At 40.0% G+C, this 19,361-nt stretch overlaps 1 protein-coding gene across 9 annotated transcripts in view; it reads left to right on the top strand.

Annotated features, from left to right (window-relative positions):
• OSBPL6 (oxysterol binding protein like 6) overlaps window positions 1-19,361 on the top strand; it is a 111,660-nt gene that overhangs the window by 40,470 nt on the left and 51,829 nt on the right. For 8 of the 9 annotated variants that reach the window (XM_030019105.2, XM_030019111.2, XM_030019112.2 and 5 more), the window contains one exon: window positions 8,660-8,897. In XM_030019105.2, coding sequence (XP_029874965.1) covers window positions 8,796-8,897 — 102 coding nt within the window. In that variant the 5' untranslated portion in view covers window positions 8,660-8,795. Of the gene's footprint in view, window positions 1-7,414; window positions 7,495-8,659; window positions 8,898-19,361 lie in introns of all 9 variants that reach the window. The other variant, XM_030019106.2, reaches the window with a different exon arrangement.

The raw sequence follows: 19,361 nt of genomic DNA, 5'->3' as shown, positions 1-19,361 counted from the left end.
ACAGTATGATCTTGGGCAGGTCATCATCATTGCTGCACTTTGTCAGCACAACTTGCAATTTCAATGATCATAGAATCATTTGGGTTGGAAAAGACCTTTAAGATCATTGAGTCCAACTGTAAACCTAACACTGCCAAGTCCACCACTAAACCATGTCCCTAAGCACCACATCTACACGTCTTTTAAACGTCTCCAGGGATGGTGACTCCACCACTTCCCTTGGCAGACTGTTCCAATGCTTGACAACCCTTTTGGTGAAGAAATTTTTCCTAATATCCAATCTAAACCTCCCCTGGTGCAGCTTGAGGCCATGTCCTCTTGTCCTATCGCTTGTTACTTGGGAAAAAAGACTGACACCCATCTCACTCTCACTACAACCTCCTTTCAGGTAGTTGTAGAGAGCGATAAGGTCTCCCCTGAGCCTCCTTTTCTCCAGGATAAACAACCCCAGTTCCTTCAGCTGCTCCTTATAGGACTTGTGCTCCAGGCCCTTCACCAGCTTCGCTGCCCTTCTTTGGATGTGCTCCAGCACCTCAATGTCTTTCCTGTAGTGAGGGGCCCAAAACCGAACACAGTATTGGAGGTGCAGCCTCACCAGTGTCGAGTACAGGGGAACGATCACTTCTGTGCTCCTGCTGGCCACACTATTTCTGATGCAGGCCAGGATGCCGTTGGCTGCCTTGGCCACCTGGGCACACTGCTGGCTCATATTCAGCCGGCTGTCAACCAGCACCCCCAGGTCTTTCTCTACCGGGCAGCTTTCCAGCCACTCTTCCCCAAGCCTGTAGCGTTGCATGGGGTTGAAGGCCTTTAGGCAAGATCTTAAAGGTCTTTTCCAACCTAAATGATTCTGTGATCATAGAAATTGCAAATTGTGCTGACCAAGTACAGCAATTCAGTCCGTATCAGAGCTCCTCTCCAGGGGTAATGCTGGACTTGACTCATTTCCTACCTACAGCCAGGTTCTAGATCCTCCTGTGTGATTTATGGCAGTATTTAGGCACTGTATGTATTGCTGTATATAGTATCAGATTAAGAATTTGTATATGCCAATGTTGTTATGAATGCCTGCAATTACACATGTACATTTGTTATCCAAACCTTGAACATGCAGCTTTTGAAATACTTGAAAGGAGCAATGGTAACACAGTCATATGAATTCTAATATCTATTTAAAAAACATTTAGTGCTGGTAAGATTTCCCAGTTTTCCTGTAGCACCTCATTTATTCCTACTCATAAATATTGGACCTGAAAGTCATCAGTGGTCCCCTTAGATCAACAGTGTTGTTTTGGTATCTATCTAGGATATCTGGTCTAGGACATGCAATTTTTGATGACTACTCTAAATATTAGCCTTGAAAGTTACTACTGGAGCAATTGTGCTATTAAAACTGTGCTAGAAAAATGTGGGAAATTGGTTTTCCTGATGGGAGTTACTGATTTTGACTTAAAAGAGAAAAGGTTGCTCAATTTTTTTCCCTATTGCCAACATGCCAAATGTAATCACTAATTTTCCTGAATCTAGAGTTGGCCCTTTATTATTTCTGACAGGACCTGCAAATAAAACAAATGTTAAAATAAACTGATTAAAGCTTTTTCCTAAAAAGTTCATGTTTTGCTAAAATGATGTGGCGGATTCTCAAACAGTGGCTGTAAAGGGATTGGTTCACTCATTCACTTTAAAAAAAAAAAAAAAAAAAAAAAAAGGCTTATTTCCTGTAAGTGGCCTATTAAATCACCACAGCATTGCTACCACACTGACATGTTTATTTTCCTTATATTCTTGTGTTTGCAACATTCATATACTGTAACAAAAGCATTATGATTTTCCTGCATGGAGGGTCAGCAGTAAAGGGGGCAACAGGCAGTTACATATTTCTCATAATGTGAGAACAAAGGTTGGCCTTCACTGAGTGCTCAAACATTGAATGACCGTGTTATACAGCCGCAGAGCACCACAGAAAACCTCTTCCCTCCCAAATGAAAAACAGCCCCATATGGATAGATCAGTGCTTGAAATATGCCAGTGACAGTCACATATTTTTGGTTCATTTATGTCTAGAGACTCAGTTCTGCACCCTAAATTGTCTTCTCAAATTACTCCAATACTGCACAAGGTATTAATCTATAAAGTATTCTGGGCATTCTTTCAGAAAAGACTCAATCAGAGTGAGAAACAAGCTAACATTTATCACAGAAGTCTCTTATTTGAATCCAGACTTCATTTGGAGTTACCCATTGAGAACTTCCATTTATCTGTTATGTGACCTGCAGGTTTATTTGTAACTCTGGATTTACGCAAGTCATGTATTTGTATGTTTTCATCACTTCTACTAATAGCCTTTTCACAAATGATGCTGCAGTTGGTGCAGTTGCCCGGGCTCAGTGGAACATCGTCAGATTTTGGGAGAGGACAGAGATTCCCTAACCAGTGTCGATGGACTTGTTGTACAGTGGTGGCTTGTAAAGTGAGATAGCTGCAATGTCGATACCTCTGATATTGCTAATATTTATTTCCACAGGCTGCTTCTCTCCTCTGTGTCACCCATTTATTTTATGCAGTTTACACAACTTGTGTTTCCCAAGTCTTTGCCCACTTCACTCCCTGGTGTATTGTCTCATTTCATTCCTTCTGTATGTATCCCACTCGGACCTTTTAAACCTGTTAACTCCCCTCCCCTCCAATAAAAATAGCCTTTCTCCATTCCATTCCTCCCCCCTTCTTTTTTTTTTTAATTTTTTTTCTTTAGCTAGTAACATAAAAATACTCAATTTTAAAATTAAATTTCAGATAATGACAATCTGTGCAACTCCAGATATAATATAGTTTGTTCAGTGAAGAAAATGAAGAGTAATGGATTTTTATATGGAGAGTCAGTGTCGTCTTCACTATTTTTATACTACTGAATAGTCCAGTCTACAGAATTCCCCAGAAATACTTTTAAGAGATGTTGAATCAAGCATATTATTGTAACCTGGGATACAAGGTGATGAGAAATCAGTAAGTAGCTCTTAGTGCTTCCTTGTCTTTCAAACTATTTAGTGTAACATTGATAAAAAAAATAATCATGCTACATCTTGTTACTGGATTGGTCATTCATTTTGATGCATCTGAAATAATTTTGTTTCAGATGATAGAAGGCAGGACTTCTGGGTTAACATAGTATCTCTAGTGTAAAAAACAGTGGTTTCTGATATGAAAAATAAAGCATGTAATTTTCCTTTATTTATTTATTTAGACAGAAAGAGACTGAAAGGGACAGTAACCCTTTGTGGGTGGAAAGGAAATGAAGAATGACTTTGTTTTTAAGACCTGTTTAATCCTTGATTTAAGGCACCGGGGGAAAAAAACCAAAACACAACACTAATGAACTGAGAATAAATGAGGAAAAAATAATTCTGTAGTAAAATATGTTCAAATTTGAAAATGAAATAGAGAAAGAATGGGGAATGGGGAATCCCTAGGTTTCCACTTTTTTTTTTTTTTTTTTTTTTTTTTTTTCCCCCAAGGCTTGGAAAAGCTGTAACAATTGAGATCAAGCACAAAAACGTTATTGGGAAAACCCCACCTTGTATTCAAAGGCTAGCTTAAAAAATAAACATAGTAGGGGTGAACTGCAAGAATGTGGTGAAGTAGTTCTCATTTATAAAAGAAGTGTTCAATACCAGATATTTAAGAAAGAATAAACAATTTTTTAACTACTCAGTGAAAAATCCTTAGTATATTTCTTAAATAATTTCTTATTGTAGTTTCTGTACAGTAATTTTGTATTCCTTTAAGATTAGATACACAGATGTTTTGCCTCATCTGGAGTATGTTAGAATCATGGCACATGGTATTTTTCCTTATGCATCAGAGTTAAAAGACCTCGCTGCATGTTCTGCTTACAAGACTTGCTCTCTCCTTGACTTTGGGCAGAGCATTTTACCTTTCTATATACATCACCTTATATAAAAAATATGTAAATAACTTAGAAGAGAATGTACTGAAGAACCATTAAATAATTTTTATGATTACTAAATCACAAATGGTGTTTTAAATACGAAATAGTTGAGATGCCAATGAAAAATGTTGAAGACAAAACTCGCAGCTAGGCAACTGGTACTTGTGATGAGCCAAATCTCTCTGCAGTGTCTAGTTTTCACGCTCCAGGAAGTCTGTCTCTTCTTACACACTGGAAGCAATGAATATATTTCCTGCTTTGGGAACTCATGGCAAAGCAGCTTTCAGGCAAGCCAATGCATGGCCACATTTGATGGGCTGAATCAACTTATGTTCCTGAACTGACAGGTGGTTTTGAGCAGTTCATGAGGGATTTAGTTGGTGCAGTGCAAAATGCAGCCTACAGGTCAATGATATTTGGATAAACAGAAATTAATAACCAATGGCCAATACTGTTACCCTTGGTTATGTCAGATAATGCCATTCTTTCTGAGTTGTCCGATTGAAATAAATTAAAATACTTTCAGGTTGAAGACATATTTGCTGTGAAGTAAAGGGATGATAAAATTGGCCTCATACAATGAGTCAGATGTTTTGGTCTTTGTCAGGAAACAGTATCAGAACAAATGCACAATTACTAGGGTGACACCCCCCACCCACCTCAAACCCAACATCATAATTTTTGAATGTGTTTTTAGATTTTTCTATTATTTTCTAGAAATAGTCTACCATGGCAAGTATATGGCTTGCTTCTGTTCCCGCTGAAGTCAATAGCAAAATTGCCAGTGACTGATGGAAAAAGCCCCTGAAAAATGTCTCAAAAGCATTGGTTTCACTTTGGTAAATTGAATTTATTGGCCAAAAAATTAGATTTATAATTGTTTGCTTCAATCTTAGTTACAGAGAGACTGGCGTCTCTTTACATCAATTTCACTGAATTTGTTCCTTCTGTCATGCTCTAAAAAAGATGTATTACCCAAATTTTAAGCCAAAATTGGAAGATAAGCTCTTAGCAATATAAAGAGAATCCAAATTCAATGTACAAGAACAATGACCAAAAGCTCAATGCTACCTCTTGCTAGTTTACATTAATATTTTTGTTTTGCTTACAGTGCTTGTTTTCTCAAATATCCCACTTGCCTTTTTTTGACTTTTAACCCTGAACTGTTCCTTTATCAGAAATTTCTATGTATAAGTAATAGCAATTTTGTATTGAAGTTATTGTTGCTGTTTAATAGGGCAAGAAGGAATGTTTGCTTCTTCTAGTGTGAAGGGGGGTGGATTAGTTTTATGTATCTTTTTGGGAGACTGCTATCAATAAATCAGTGTGGTTTGAGCGAGCTGTTGGTTAGGTTCAGCTCTTAATGCTTGGGGGATGCCACAGAACCACTGTGGAGTTTGGCTCAGGTGTAAGCCACTTTTTTTTTTTTTTTTTTTTTTTTTTTTTTGAATACCTTTCAAAAGAAAAAGCCCATACTTCACAGAATCTTAAACCTGGCAACTATTTACAGAACTGTTTTTCTTGTGTACTGCTTGCTAGCATTGTGTTTGCTTCTTGCAACAGCACCTCCGCTTCCTGAGAGCCTTAAAAACACGCTTGAAGTGCTAGATCACTGTCCTCCTGTGCCAATACTAAACATAAATTTTTCCACATGAGTCAACTGAGTGAAGTTTAGATGTTTTAAAAAGAGTTTGGTTTTCATTTGCCCGAAGGGTGCTCTGCTAAAAAATTTTCAGTGACCCCATAGCTGAAAGTGACTGAAAATTTGTCCTTTTAGCTATTAAATAACTCAACTGTTCTGCACAGCTTTGTGAACTTGGATTATAATTTTTGTGTTCCAATTTTTGTAACTTGATTTTTGATTTATGTGAAAATTGCATAGACCTTGAGATGTCACTGTTGGCATACCTCTTCGACTAAAATTTGCCTGATGCATTTGTAGGATATGAAAATGCTGTTAAACTAGATCAGCAGTCCCTGGTATGCTAGGATAGAAGGAAGAGCCTCTCTTTGGGTACAACTTCATTATGTTTTCTCTCTGAAGTCTTGAAACAAATGTGCTGTGCAGCTTGTTTCTTTCTTCCTGCAACCTCTGTCTTGTTGTAGCTGGCTCTAGCAGCTCCAGCACAATCCATCTTCTTAGGCTTTTTCTAGCAGGAATTTGTCATCCTGAAAAGAATAGAGAATTTGCCAAGATGTTCAGGCTGTGTGGGCAGCTTTTGCTGGTGGAACAGCCATGTCCTCCCAGTCATGCCACTGGGATGCTGTGTGGGCTCGGTGGATATTATGTGGGATCTGTCATTCTATGGGAGACTCCTTGATGGAGATGGAAGCTCATCCATAAGATATGGATGAAATTTGTACTTGCAAAAGTGCTGATAACTGATAAAGTGAAGTCTTTCCACTTTCCATAGTACAGCAAGCAGAAAAGATGTCTGTCACGTATGAGTCATCATAGATCTCAGCTCCAGCAAAAGGGTGTTTGTTAGGGTGCAGTATTCAAAAGCTGGTGGCCACAACACACAGCATAAGTAATTATTTAGCTGCCTTTGTGTGAGCATCTGGATTCAGGATGATATTCTTGCATGGATATCCGTTGTGATTGGAGAAGCTAGAGCTCTGTCTTCAATATGTCATAATTTCTTGAGCCTGCAGTCATGTCTGAGTGTTAGTTAATATATTTTTGTTCTGATCTCTTTTAACATTGTGCAGGACAACACCTTTCTCCATGCCCATCTAAAGCTAGCTGTGCTGTACTGACCCTTGGTGTGCTGTCATCACAGTGTATGTGGAAGGGCACTACTTCAAAATTAGAGAGGGGGCGGTGGAGAAGATAGATGCTAGCGGCAAGCAGATAATATCATTCAGAGAACCATTTTATCCAAGGTTAATGGAAGATCAGACACAGTATCTATCAGCTGAAGCAAGATCAAAGTAATCTGTTAAACATTGAGAACTATAACTCCGTTCCTGAACTGTCATGATGTACTGGTGATGAACCTGCAACATTTTGATAGTGTTTGACAGGTAGTATTTGACTATTCATTAACACAGATGCCTTCTGTGCTGCTCTAAGTATCTATTTTTCTGTTCTTGGATGGAAATTAGAAGTTTGGGTGGAGAAAAGTAGGTGAGAGAAAGCATCTAATACTCGCAAAGAGGTAATACACATAGCAGCAGCTGAGTGAACAGTAAAGAGGATGGCCCCTGTAGCTGTGGTGGGTTAGCCCTGGCCAGCAGCCAAATGCCCACCCAGCCGCTTACTCCCCCCTGCCTCAGGGGCATGAGGGGAGAAAATAAGATGAGAAAGCTCATGGGTTGAGATAAAGACAGGGAGACTGCTTATCAATTACTGTTGCGGGCAAAACTCAGCTTAGGGAAAGTTAATTTATTGCCAATTAAAATAGATTTGGGTAGAGAGAAATGAAAGACATTAAAACAACACCTTTCCTCCCATTTTTTTCCCAGGTTCAGCTTCACCCCTTCATTCCTGACACCTCCAGTCTCCACCTGTCCTGAGTGGCACGGGGCAGGGGGTGATGTTTGTGGTCAGTAGGTAGCAATTTTTCCTTGCCACTCCTGCCTCCTCACGCTTTTTCCCCTGCTCTGATGTGTGTTCCCCACGGGCTGCAGTCCTTCAGGGAAAAATCTGCTCAGCGTGGGTGCTCCACGGGCTGCAGTTCCTTCAGGACTCCTCCTCCTCCACGGGCTGCAGGGGAGTCTCTGCTCTGGTGCCTGGGGCCCCTCCCCTTCCCCCTTCTCTGACCTTGGTATTCACAGGGTTGTTTGTCACTTATTTTGTTCCTCCTCCTCTGCCTTTATGGTGTTTTCTGCCCTTGCTTAAACATCTTTTCTCTGACGGCTCAGCTGTGCTCTGCGGTGGGGCCCTTGCGGAGCCGGCTGGAACCAGCTGTGTCCACCTTGGGGCAGGTCCAGCCCCTCCTCACAGCGGCCGCCCCTGCAGCCCCGCGCTGCCAGACCTGGGCGCTGCACGCAACATGGCAGCCCAGAGTATCTGAGTTAGGCCCTGGGTAGCTCCTGCCTTCATCAATACATTTTTTTTGTACCTGGGATTCAAGAAACATGCTGAAGTTTTTGTCCAGATGAAAAGATTAATACCCCCTGGCCACAGTCTTGTGGCTGAAAGTATTTTCTGGTCAAAACATTTTGTATTACCTTTCAGTCATTTTTGAGAGCAAGATATGAGTGCATGGTGAGCTCTGCACCATGTGAAAGGTGCTGATGCGTGAAACTGGGTTGTCTACCCCTTCAGTGAGGCCACCATCTTTGAAAGAGGGACCTGCTTTTAAAAACCAACTTGCAGAGTCCTTTCTAACTGCAGGATTTTTAAGAAGTACTGGTTATAATGGGGTGTTCAGTGGTATCTGTGTTGTACAGGCAGTCCTAAAGAGTTACTTGATAATGTTATGATATTATGCAAGACAGGATAATGACCCCTTGTCTTTGCCTGAGAATTGTAAATTCCTTGAGCCTTTCCTAGGGGTTTTTGAAATAATGTAATACCACCTTCATCTTCTGTGAGAATGCAGACCAATGTATTTGTGTTTGTACTGGATAGTTGTTAGGAAGGGAGGTAAAAAACTGGGAGATGTGTTGGATTAAATAGTGACTGTCAACAGATTTCTTTGCTGCAGAGCTACTTTGGAGTGAGGGTGTTCATTCACTCTTTCTCTCACATTTTTCTTTATTAAGGTGCAGTTCAGCTGAGATTGAATTCCTCTTTGGCTGTCCATAAACTGTGAAACAGAAGGATGCAGAAGACTATCCCTTGCCTTTTTGTACATGAGTGACAAGAGCACAAGATCATTACTACAAGTTTGCTGCAAAGATGAGTTCAGAGGAGAAGAGCATATCTCCAGCTCACAAAACATCCACTCCATCCCATAGAAGTGCCTCCTCTTCATCATCGTCTCAGAGAGACAGGAGGCAGGTAAGGAAAAGATCTAGACGTTTGTAACATCTGGTGAAATGATTCATTTATTCCTGGCTGTTACTTCTTGCTAGCTCTGAATTTACTTGCTTATAGCACTGGATGATATCACTATAGCTGAGAACTGTTGATTTTTTTAAAATTTTTTTTTTTCCACTTTCTAAAGTAGTTTGAAAAAAATTCAGAAGCAACATGGGCACTATGTGTAGTGCTTGAGTGGGAAGGATATAATCACGTGGACAAGTAGGAAACATGCTCTGAAGTCTTTTAGGAAGTGGTTTCTTTGGCAGCATGAACCTACAGTTGCTTCAAATTGTTTCGTGCCCTCTGGGAATACCTCTTTTTGTAAATCTAACTACAGAGATGTATTATCTTTTTACAAGGTGATATTTCAATTCAATTTAAATATCATACTATTCATCCCTTTTGGAAGCACCTAACATTTTAAATATTATTTGGTTTACCACAGATTTACACTGATTGTCCCATGTCATATAGTACTAGTTCAGTTATGTTAGACTACCATTTTCAAGAGACCCTTGTCTATGTGGATGTAATACATCTTGTCCCCAGGACCCCTTTCAGATGAGGGCTGTATTATTTTCCCTCGAAACATCTTAGGCATTCCTGTGTTTTTTTGAGGGCTGGGTGTACAGTCTGGCCTCAGCATCAGTGGGAGCACTTCAGAAAGTATCAGACCTACCCACTGGATTCCAGATAGTTGTTACATGTATATTTACAAATGCAAAGGTTGATACTGAAAATTTGATTAGAAGAGAAACATACTTTAAAACCTTGATCCATGGAAACCTTGAACACTAAATCAGCTTCTACGTTAGTTTAACACCATCATGTTTAAAAAAGAAAAGTACAAAATGTAAGAATATAACAACTTTATAATTTAAAATATTGTGAAAATATTTTCATTAATGCAATACTGGCTTCTTTTCAGCTTGACAAGGAAAAGAGACAGGAAGAGAACTTAAATAATTGTTTGCTGTGGTATGCTTTTACTTGAATGGCTGTAGCTTAAGAACATTTTCCCAGCTACTTGTGTGCCAGCTGTGACACTATTTTCTCAGCTGCTGCTGAAGTAGTTTTTTTCCCTTACCTGACTTATAAAAATTTTGAAAACTGAGAATTTTGATGAAAACTGTAACATTTGCAGCTTTGAATGTAAATAGTCTCACCATAAGGTATATTTAAAATGTTAAACCAGGAGAAGAATTCTGATGTGTGTTCAGTAACAGGCAGGAAATGTGTCTGGATTTTTTTTAATAATTTCCATTGCTTTTCAGTGAAGCCAAAAATGATGTTCTCACAGGTGATAAATATTTTCCCTTTCATGCTGTACAGGATTTGGGATAGCTGTATTCAGTTAAGTCCTGGTTAGCGTATGATCTCCTCTTAATTTTTCATTACTTCCGTCTGGAGCAAGACTTGCACATCTTTTGTTTAAAGCATCAGTATATTTTTATCTCCTGCATTTAAACTCAAAGAAGGTGAATGCAAGACTTGTAGGAGCTGCTGAGCTCAGCTAAGAGCATATCCTCTGAGTTCTCTTTGTAATTAGGTAGGTTGGTACGATCATGCAAGTGAGGATGAAAAAAATTACCTTTTGGGAATACATTTTACCATAAATCTTAATGGCTACCATATCTGTTACCATAGCAACGGAGTAGAGCAAGGTATACCTGTCATCACAATGAAATGGATGCTTAACTTTAAGTCCATATTTGGTCACTGAAACATGAAACATGATTTTAAGCTAATGCTGAAGAGGTTGATGGTGTGATGCATCCAGAGCTCTCTTTGATCCAATATAGTCTGATGATGCTTAACAAGTATATTTAGGCATGTAAATGTGGACTGGAAAGGATACTGCTAGGCATTCGGTTTTTTGCCTTAGTGCTTTCAGTGTTAAAGGCAGAGAAATATCCGGGAGAATGAATTGATGGGCAATTTCTTCTGCAGTGAAACTGAGCTACAGCATGCAACACAGCGTGAGGTGCAATGGTACTATATCCAGGGAAATAAACATACAAATGTTTCCTTTGTGCATGTTGACACAGTAAATCAACCAGCTCCATCATACCATATATGATATCAATTGTATTTCTATTTTCTTTCTCTACTTGTGGCATTATTTGTATATGTTTTGGTTTTCATAGGCTTTCCCCAAATGCAGTGATAGCTAGGGGGTAGAGGATTTTGGTTCAGGGGCTGTTGGGTTTTACTTTGAAAAGGCTTGAAGATTCTGTCTTGCTGCCTCCTTGGACTCTTCATAGCAACTAGGAGAAAAGCAGCCTTCCTCAAGGGGTAATATGTATGGATATGGAAAGTGATGTGACTGGATGAAGTGTCAACGTAGCTTTCATTGTCATAAATGAGGATAACACTTGATATTTCTAGATGGTTAATGACTGAAATCTTCTCATCATATAATTCTTGTCAAAGTCATACTAGCAATTATGGAACAGTTTCCCAATAAATTACAGCGCAGGAGGCTGAATGAGTGTGAACATGACTATGATATATCATTTCAGGGAGAATGGAAAATGTCATGCTGTATATAATGCTGGCATTTTAATGTAGCTTTCTTATTTGTGCAATATACATCACCTAAGAGAATTAGCAGTCAGCAAAAGCTTTGACATGGCCAATCTGCAGGCTCCACGACTAAGTGATTGATAAATGAACAGACTACTGAAGCTGGCAATAACCAAAAAACTGGGTTCAGATTTTTGTTGTCATAGGAACTTTAGTGTCATCCATTTTTGTCAAAATTGTGGTTAATTTGGACTATTAGATAGAAGGCGGCCCAGGACCAACCTGTTTTGTTTAACCCCTGAGCTGAGCATGGTGGCAGGGCAGTTGTGATGTCCTTGATAAGGAATACTTTAGAATGGAGCAACAACAATTTTTCCTACTGTGGAGCTGCTGCAGAGTGTAGAACCTGTCATTTCCACTGTCAGGGGATCTCCCTAAGAAAACTAAGAGTCCCCATACCAAGGCGAGCATAAAAACTGCAATTTTGACAGCCTTTTTTGTGGGCCATGCTGGAAAGGGAGATTCCTGGTTTTCATCCTTTGTCAAACTCTGAAAAGGCTAGTCATATTCTGTTGCACAACAAAAAAGAGGAAAACTAACACTGTTTTTAGAAAGTACAGCTGAATATGATAAAATCATATGTTGTGTATTCAGTTTGATGGGTGTAAGCTCTTTGTAAGTATTCCGTATTTTATTTATTGACTAAGTATGCAAGTCATACTGCAGACTGTAATACGTTATATATTCTCTGCAATGCCTGGGTGGTAATATTGTGCTGAGAAGGCAGAAAGAAGTAAATACATTATAGAGTTAACAATGTGCAGTTTGGTAAATTGGGGCCTGACCCCAGGCTATTAAACAGAGGGAGTGATGTAGAAGGAGAGTAATAATAATGAAACTGTGAACAAAGGAGAGATTTTGACTTTTCTGACCACCATCTAAAGGGTAGCTAATACATGATGCGAAGTGGATTTAGCAATGTCTGCTATTTTATATGCAAGGATTTCTCTTCTAATGTCTCAATTTTCTTTTTAGTCTTTTAGTGGGGAGGGATGATTAGCTGTTACTTCTTTCTCTCTCTCTCTCTTTGTCAGATTGCTGTTTCAACAAATCCTTGGTTCTTTTCCCACACAGCAAACACAAAAGGAGAAAAGCTTTTAGTCCTATTGCATTTAGCCTTGTGTGGTCACCTTTGTACTAGGAGAGCTTTCATATTTCAGATGACTATTGTCTTTCAGCCATATGTAATGAGTGAAAGATAGGGGCTTTGAAGGAAGAAGAAAAAAGATTTTCCAGAGCAGCAGTCATCCACTTTTGAGATTTTAATGTGTTTGTTGTTTTTTTTTCTTTCTGTAAGAGCAATATTGACTAATAGGAGAAGGGGTGTACTCAAGGGATGCAGAAGGGGCTGAGTTTGGGCTGAAGATGTTTACCTGGCCTTGAAATTTAGGAGCAGAATGTGATTCCAAAGTCAAGGCTCTGGTCTTGCCTCGAGGTCTGTGCTTGAAAATGCCTAGTTAGCTTTTTATAACCACTATATTTTAATTGTCAAAGTAGTCTCCTGAAAGCAGTATTTCCTAAGGCATGTATCACCATTTCGTAGATATAAAGGCTTTAATGATGATGGAAGGATCAAGTCATTTGTCTGCAGCAACCTTAACCAAACCTTAGTTTATAGAGTAACTGGAAGACTATAAAAAAATTACTGCAGTAGGTGAATCTGGGGGTGAAATGTATGGTAGCTGAAAAAAAGGGCTAATAATAGTTATTTGGGTATAGGGATGCAGTAGAAATCTAGGCCTCTCAGTGCTATGCACTGTATTAAGCACATAATAAAAGGGAGTCACTAGCATGAAGTGCTGATTAGATGAGACAAGCATAGATTGGGAGCAGAAAAAGAGAGAGGTGACTTGTCTCTTGTGTCATCAACTAATGATGAAGCATAATAAGAAGAGATGCGCATAATAGGAAAATATCATGGGTTTTGTGTTAATTCTAGAGTTTCATGCTTTCAGCTAATGTTAAGAGTAAAAGTAGCATTATGAAGGGAAGTGTCTAGGCTAAGAAAACAACCATCAAGTTTTTCCCAGGAGATAATGAGCTGCAGGGACCATCAGGTTCTGTGAAGCTGAGTTCACACGGACAATCTGGATGCCACAGCAAGTGGTTGGTGCAGGAGGGAGAAGTAAGAAGTGCCAGGAGTGGAGTGCTTGGCTGTGCAGTGTAGAAAGCAAAAGGTACTTGATTTAGAGAGTGAGACTCTTGGGTCAGAAAATGAATAGGTGGAAGAAACAAGTAGGGGAGAGAGAACTAGGTGGGCCAAACACTTTGTGAGGTTGTAGGACATGAAACTAAGAAGCAAGGACTGGTTTGTAAGGAGAACAACTGGCTGGAAAAATAAAGGCAGAGTAGAGAGAAGGTAAGCAAGGGGAGAGGTGTTTCTTTGTGATCAGGAGTATCTGGGAGAGCTGGTTGATGTGTAGAAGGGAAAAAAAAAAGTCACAATCTTTCATTCTAACTGCTTGATGTTTAAGAAGCTATTTTTGTGTGGTTAGTCTAAGCAATAGCAGATTCACTTTTAACTGTCCAATGAAAAAGCAGTCTAGTATTCGCAACTGAAGCTACTTAATGCAAAATGCTCTCTAAAATGAGAGACCTGCTGTTGCTATTGCTTTGGCTTCTGTTGCTGCTACAACTTTCCTGGCAGCTCAATGGGAAGTAGCAGAGCAGCAGCAATGGGAAGGTTCATGGCAGGAGCAGCTGTGGTGGCAGCAGCTGTGGGATTTCAGCCACTAGTGTTTTTCCTTTGGTAGGCTAGGTTGGCAGGCTAAGGTCCATCATATACAGAGATCCATCTTGCCTGCTGGTAATTAAAGTCCTTTGGAAGACTCTCTCTTTTCATTGTCTAATTTCATTTAGCATTTTTGGTGCTTTTTCTGGGAGTCTGAGAACAATTAGATGTGTGAGAGTTTGTGAAGAAATAGGAGGGAGTGTTCATGCTCATGTAGTTTAATTTATTGGTTTTAATAAATTGAGATACCTCAAACTCAACTTTCTCTTTCTTAAAGACCAGTTATGATCAGTGACACAGTATCAAGGATGCATTATAGATTTCTGCCTCATAAACAATGACAATATAATTGATTGGGATATTTACCATGCCTGCCTATCTGTCCAGTGTGCCTTAGACAGTGTTGCTCATATAAAGTTGCAATATAATATAACGTAATATATTCCATGTGGAAGAGAAGTCTGAGGACATTTATATCCCTTCTTTATTCTTAAATTGAGTATCAACCTACATTCTTGCTCACTGCTGACAGCCTGATGTGACATCTGGAAAAAAATTCTTGGTGGCTACCTGTAAATTTTACTTGTTTCTGTCTCTCTGTGACTTTAAAAGAAAGAAAGGCAAGGATGGACAGTTGTATAGTAGTTAAGGTACAGACCTGAGAACATGGAGCCTTATTCCTAGCTTTGGTCTTTAGCAAAGCATAAACTTAAGAGTGTTTTTACTTCTTAGTAGTTTGTGAGAATTATTTAAGTGATAATTACTAATCTCTTTGAGAGTTTCAAACTGAAGATGCTACTAAATGCCAAGTACTGTTATTACAGTGATGTAATTCTCTTTTGCTCTCTTTCCTAATTAACTCTCTTCACATAATACAGTTGAAGCAGCATTAGAGCAGGAAGTGTTAAATAAGTACTTTAAAGGTAGCAACTCACTGGAGCAAGCAAATGTTCTGAGGGAGCCAAAGAATGAAGTGGCAAAATTGTTCACAAAACCATACAATTATTCTTTAAATTGGTTAGCTCCTGCTGCTCTACAAGATTTTTTTTTATAATTCTGTGTCTTTAATAGAGTTTGAAAATGTTCCTTAGGTTCAGGAGGTAGTGGGTCTTACTTCAGTAGCTGAAAAAATGTCTGAAACAATGAATAGAGTAACTTATGAAGCTGTAGGACACCCATGTTACCTTAAGTTCAATGCCATAGCACTTGTCTGAAATGAAATCATAAATCTCAGGCCCGTTAGATTCCTTTTTCATCACTCAAGTGGATAACAGTGAACTACTTGATGAGTGAACATTTACACATGGCACAATCAGACCTTCAGAAGAAGGTAAGGACTTTCAGAGCGAAGCTCTCTGGACTACGGATTTGTCAAGGGACAGGGTAGGAACCCATGTCAGTAAGACTCAGAGGGAATTGGTGCAGACTGACCCCAGGGTTGAGACAGGCTCCCCCCAAGCACCAATGCTGATGGGTGCATTGAAAGTGTGAGGCATTGCTGCTCCAGCACTGGGAATCCTTGGGGGCAGGGCTGCTGGCACATGTTGGTAGCAACACATGCCCAGGAACCCAGTTCATGTTGGATGCATCAGGCTTGCTGTCTGTATGTTGTGAAGCCAACCGCAGGAATGCAGCAGATGTCCCTCATCTTGTGCCTGTATTTCTGCCTAGAATTTACACGATAGATACATGGCAACCAGAAGAAGTATGTCTGTGTACATGTACACTGGATGGGCCCTCTCCAATCAATAGATATTTGGATCATGAGTGCCCCTGCCCTTGGTAATACTGTAGTGGTTTGGAGACAGGATCTTCCAGAGTACAATCCTGGAGATTAATAGAGGGGGATGCTGCCTCTTTCTAAGAAGGACTTGGCCTTAAAGCTGTTGAAGAAATAAAATGGGCTGGAGCAGTCAAGGAGAGACAAATAGCCTGGCCTATAAGGCAAGCCAGCACAATGTCTGAAAGACCTGTGAGGAAAAAAAAGTTGTGCGGGAGGCTTGATTTGATTCTCGGCAGTGATAGTGTGCATGCCAGGCTGTCCCGTGGGGCCATGTGTACATGTTCTCTGAGCTTCATAAACATTGCTGTCTGAGTAATCATAGAATCATAGAATGGTTTGGGTTGGAAGGGACCTTAAAGGTCATCTAGTTCCAAACCCCCTGCCATGGGCAGGGACACCTTCCACTAGACCAGGCTGCTCAAAGCCCCATCCAACCTGGCCTTGAACACTTCCAGGCATGGGGCATCCACAACCTCTCTGGGCAACCTGTTCCAGTGCCTCACCACCCTCACAGTAAAGAAATTTTTCCTAATTACTAATCTAAATCTACCCCCTTTCAGTTTAAAGCCATTATCCCTTGTCCTATCACTACATGCCCTTGGAAAAAGTCCCTCCCCAGCTTTCCTGCTATAAGATCTTCCTGCAGCCTTCTCTTCTCCAGGCTGAACCACCCCAACTCTCTCAGCCTGTCTTCATAGGAGAGCTGCTCCAGACCCCTGATCATCTTCACAGCCCTCCTCTGGACTCATTCCAGCAGGTCCTTCTTATGTCAGTGGCTCCAGAGCTGAACGCAGTACTCCAGGTGGTGTCTCACAGGAGCAGAGTAGAGGGGTAGAATCACCTCCATCAACCTGCTAGCCACACTTCTCGATGCGGCCCAGAATGCAACTGGCTTTCTGGACTGCGAGCACACACTGCTCGCTCACATTCAGTTTTCATCCGCTAATACCCCCAAGTCCTTCTCCTGAGGGCTGCTCTCAATCCACTCGTTGCCCAGCCTGTATTTGTGCTTGGGCTTGCCTCAATCCACATGCAGAACCTTCTGCTTGGCCTTGTTTAACTTCATGAGATTCACACAAGCCCACCTCTCAAGGTCCCTCTGGATGGCATCCCTTCCCTCCAGTGTGTCAGCCGCACCACACAGCTTAGTATCATTGGCAAACTTGCTGACAGTGCACTCGATCCCACTGTCTACGTTACCAAAGATGTTAAACAGCACTGGTCCCAATACCAACCCCTGAGGAACACCACTTGTCACTAGTCTCCACTTGGACATCAAGCTGTTGACTGCAACTCTGAGTGCAGCCATCCAGCCAATTCCTTATCCACAAAGTGATCCATCCATCAAATCCATGTCTCTCCAATTTAGAGACAAGGATGTTGTGTGGGACAGTATCAAAGGCCTTGCACAAGTCCAGGTAGATGATGTCCTTTGCTCTTCCCTTATCCACCGATGCTGTAATCCCATCAAAGAAGGCCACCAAATTTGTCAGGCACAATTTGCCCTTAGTGAATCCATGTTGGCTGTCACCAATTACCTCCTTATTTTTCACGTGCCTTAGCGTAGTAGTTTCCAGGAGGATCTGCTCCGTGATCTTGCCGGGCACAGAGGTGAGACTGACTGGCCTGTAGTTCGCCGAGTCTTCCTACTTTCCCTTTTTAAAAATGGGGGTTATGTTTCCCCTTTTCCAGTCTTACCTGTAGGAGTGCTTTACAGACTGCATGGAGAATGCTGAAGTGCAGATATGTGCTATGAAGAAAGATTTCTTTTTTTAAACCATGTCAGTTTGATTAGAAAAGGTGTATGTAGCTAGCTTCTATTACAAAACCAGGGAAATTGCTCACATAAAAGCTTAATTATCCATGCAAATTATGATAGATAATTTAAAGTTGTGTTTTTGGAACGTGGTCACTCTTGCATTCCTCCTGTCTCATTTTTTCCCCTCTACCATGCATGCACGTTCATACCTACATGAGCATATCTTGCTTTCCTTGAGAATATAAACTAAAAGGTTGGCTTTTACATTTTTTAAAAAAAGAGACTATTCATACAATTCACGTGTCCTTGAACATTGATTGATACTATCATAATATGGACTTATTTTCTAACTGCAACTCGATCCAAAATGGGCTGTCTGGGATCAGTGAGGAATGTTTGCGCATACAAACACACGTGAATTCAGAGGGAAGAAGTGCAATGGAGAGAAAAGACACAAAAGTGAAAAGAAGAGGGAGGATGATGGCAGGTATGATATGAAGGCTGCTGTTTTCAAGACACTCATGCGTGATTGGGATTATCCACATTCAAGACATACAAATGTATTAGGCAGAATAAATGTGTGCCTTAGTAAAGCTATTTGCTGTTCTGACATCTCTCTTTTTCTGTTTTTAATAAATACTTTGTCTTGGAATTGAAAATGAAGCTGTTACATCCAAACTTTTTTTTCCCCAGTAGAAGAAGAGTTCATGTAGGGAAAAAAAAAAAAAAGATTAAAACTTTTTTATAACCCCTTTTTTCCTAGCTCCTATATTTTTGTACTGCATATATTAAAGTTTAAAGGATATTGAGAAAGTCTTAAGTGGGTAGCTTACACAAGGATGTGAAAAAGAGCCCCAGGAAGAAAGGGCTTTCTTTTTTTTTGAACCTATGCACTTTTTTAGGTGAGTATCCAAGTTTTTGGCCTATGATCTGTGTTAACTTAGACTCCCTTGCAACCATTTATTAAAGTAAAAACTGCATATATTTTCTGAAGAAGGCCATTCAACGTCTAGAATGCTTTCATTAGTTAACAAATTAACATATCAAGGAATGGTTTTCTTTTGTGTATGTAATTTTATTTCCCCTCCTTTTATTTTTAACTACATCGGGACTAATGAAATGAATTGCTAGCCTGAGACTATTTAGCGAAATATCAATCCTTTTAATTGTGATTATTCAATAGTTATAAAAAAGCTTTGTATCATTAGCAAACATTTGAATTCTGTCAGATATTGTCAATTTATCTGTTTGCTCTATTTTGAGATAAGCGTGTCAAAATCTAAAGTGTCAAAGGAGAAGATTGTCATTAAAGGCTCAGACTGTGACTTGGTAGTTATTCCAAACCGTCGCTCTGGCAAAGAGAAGAATGCTGTTACAATGATAGCTCTTTTCTGTTTTATCCAGTTTTGCTAATACTTCCCTCCAAGAATCTCTTCAGAGGAGCAAGAGCTTATTTGTCTTCAGAGTTTGTCAAAAAGTACCTTGAAAAGCAAAGGCTTCTTTGCTTCCAGAGCCTAAAAGCATTGATGTGAAGTGCTACGTACAATACAAAGCTGGAGTTCCAGAAAGGGCTGACAGAGA

This window comes from Aquila chrysaetos, chromosome 6 (genome assembly GCF_900496995.4).
Source record: "Aquila chrysaetos chrysaetos chromosome 6, bAquChr1.4, whole genome shotgun sequence".
In the NCBI taxonomy this organism is placed as follows: domain Eukaryota; kingdom Metazoa; phylum Chordata; class Aves; order Accipitriformes; family Accipitridae; genus Aquila; species Aquila chrysaetos.
The sequence above is the reverse complement of the archived record's forward strand: the minus strand, read 5'-3'. Positions and strand labels throughout refer to the sequence as shown.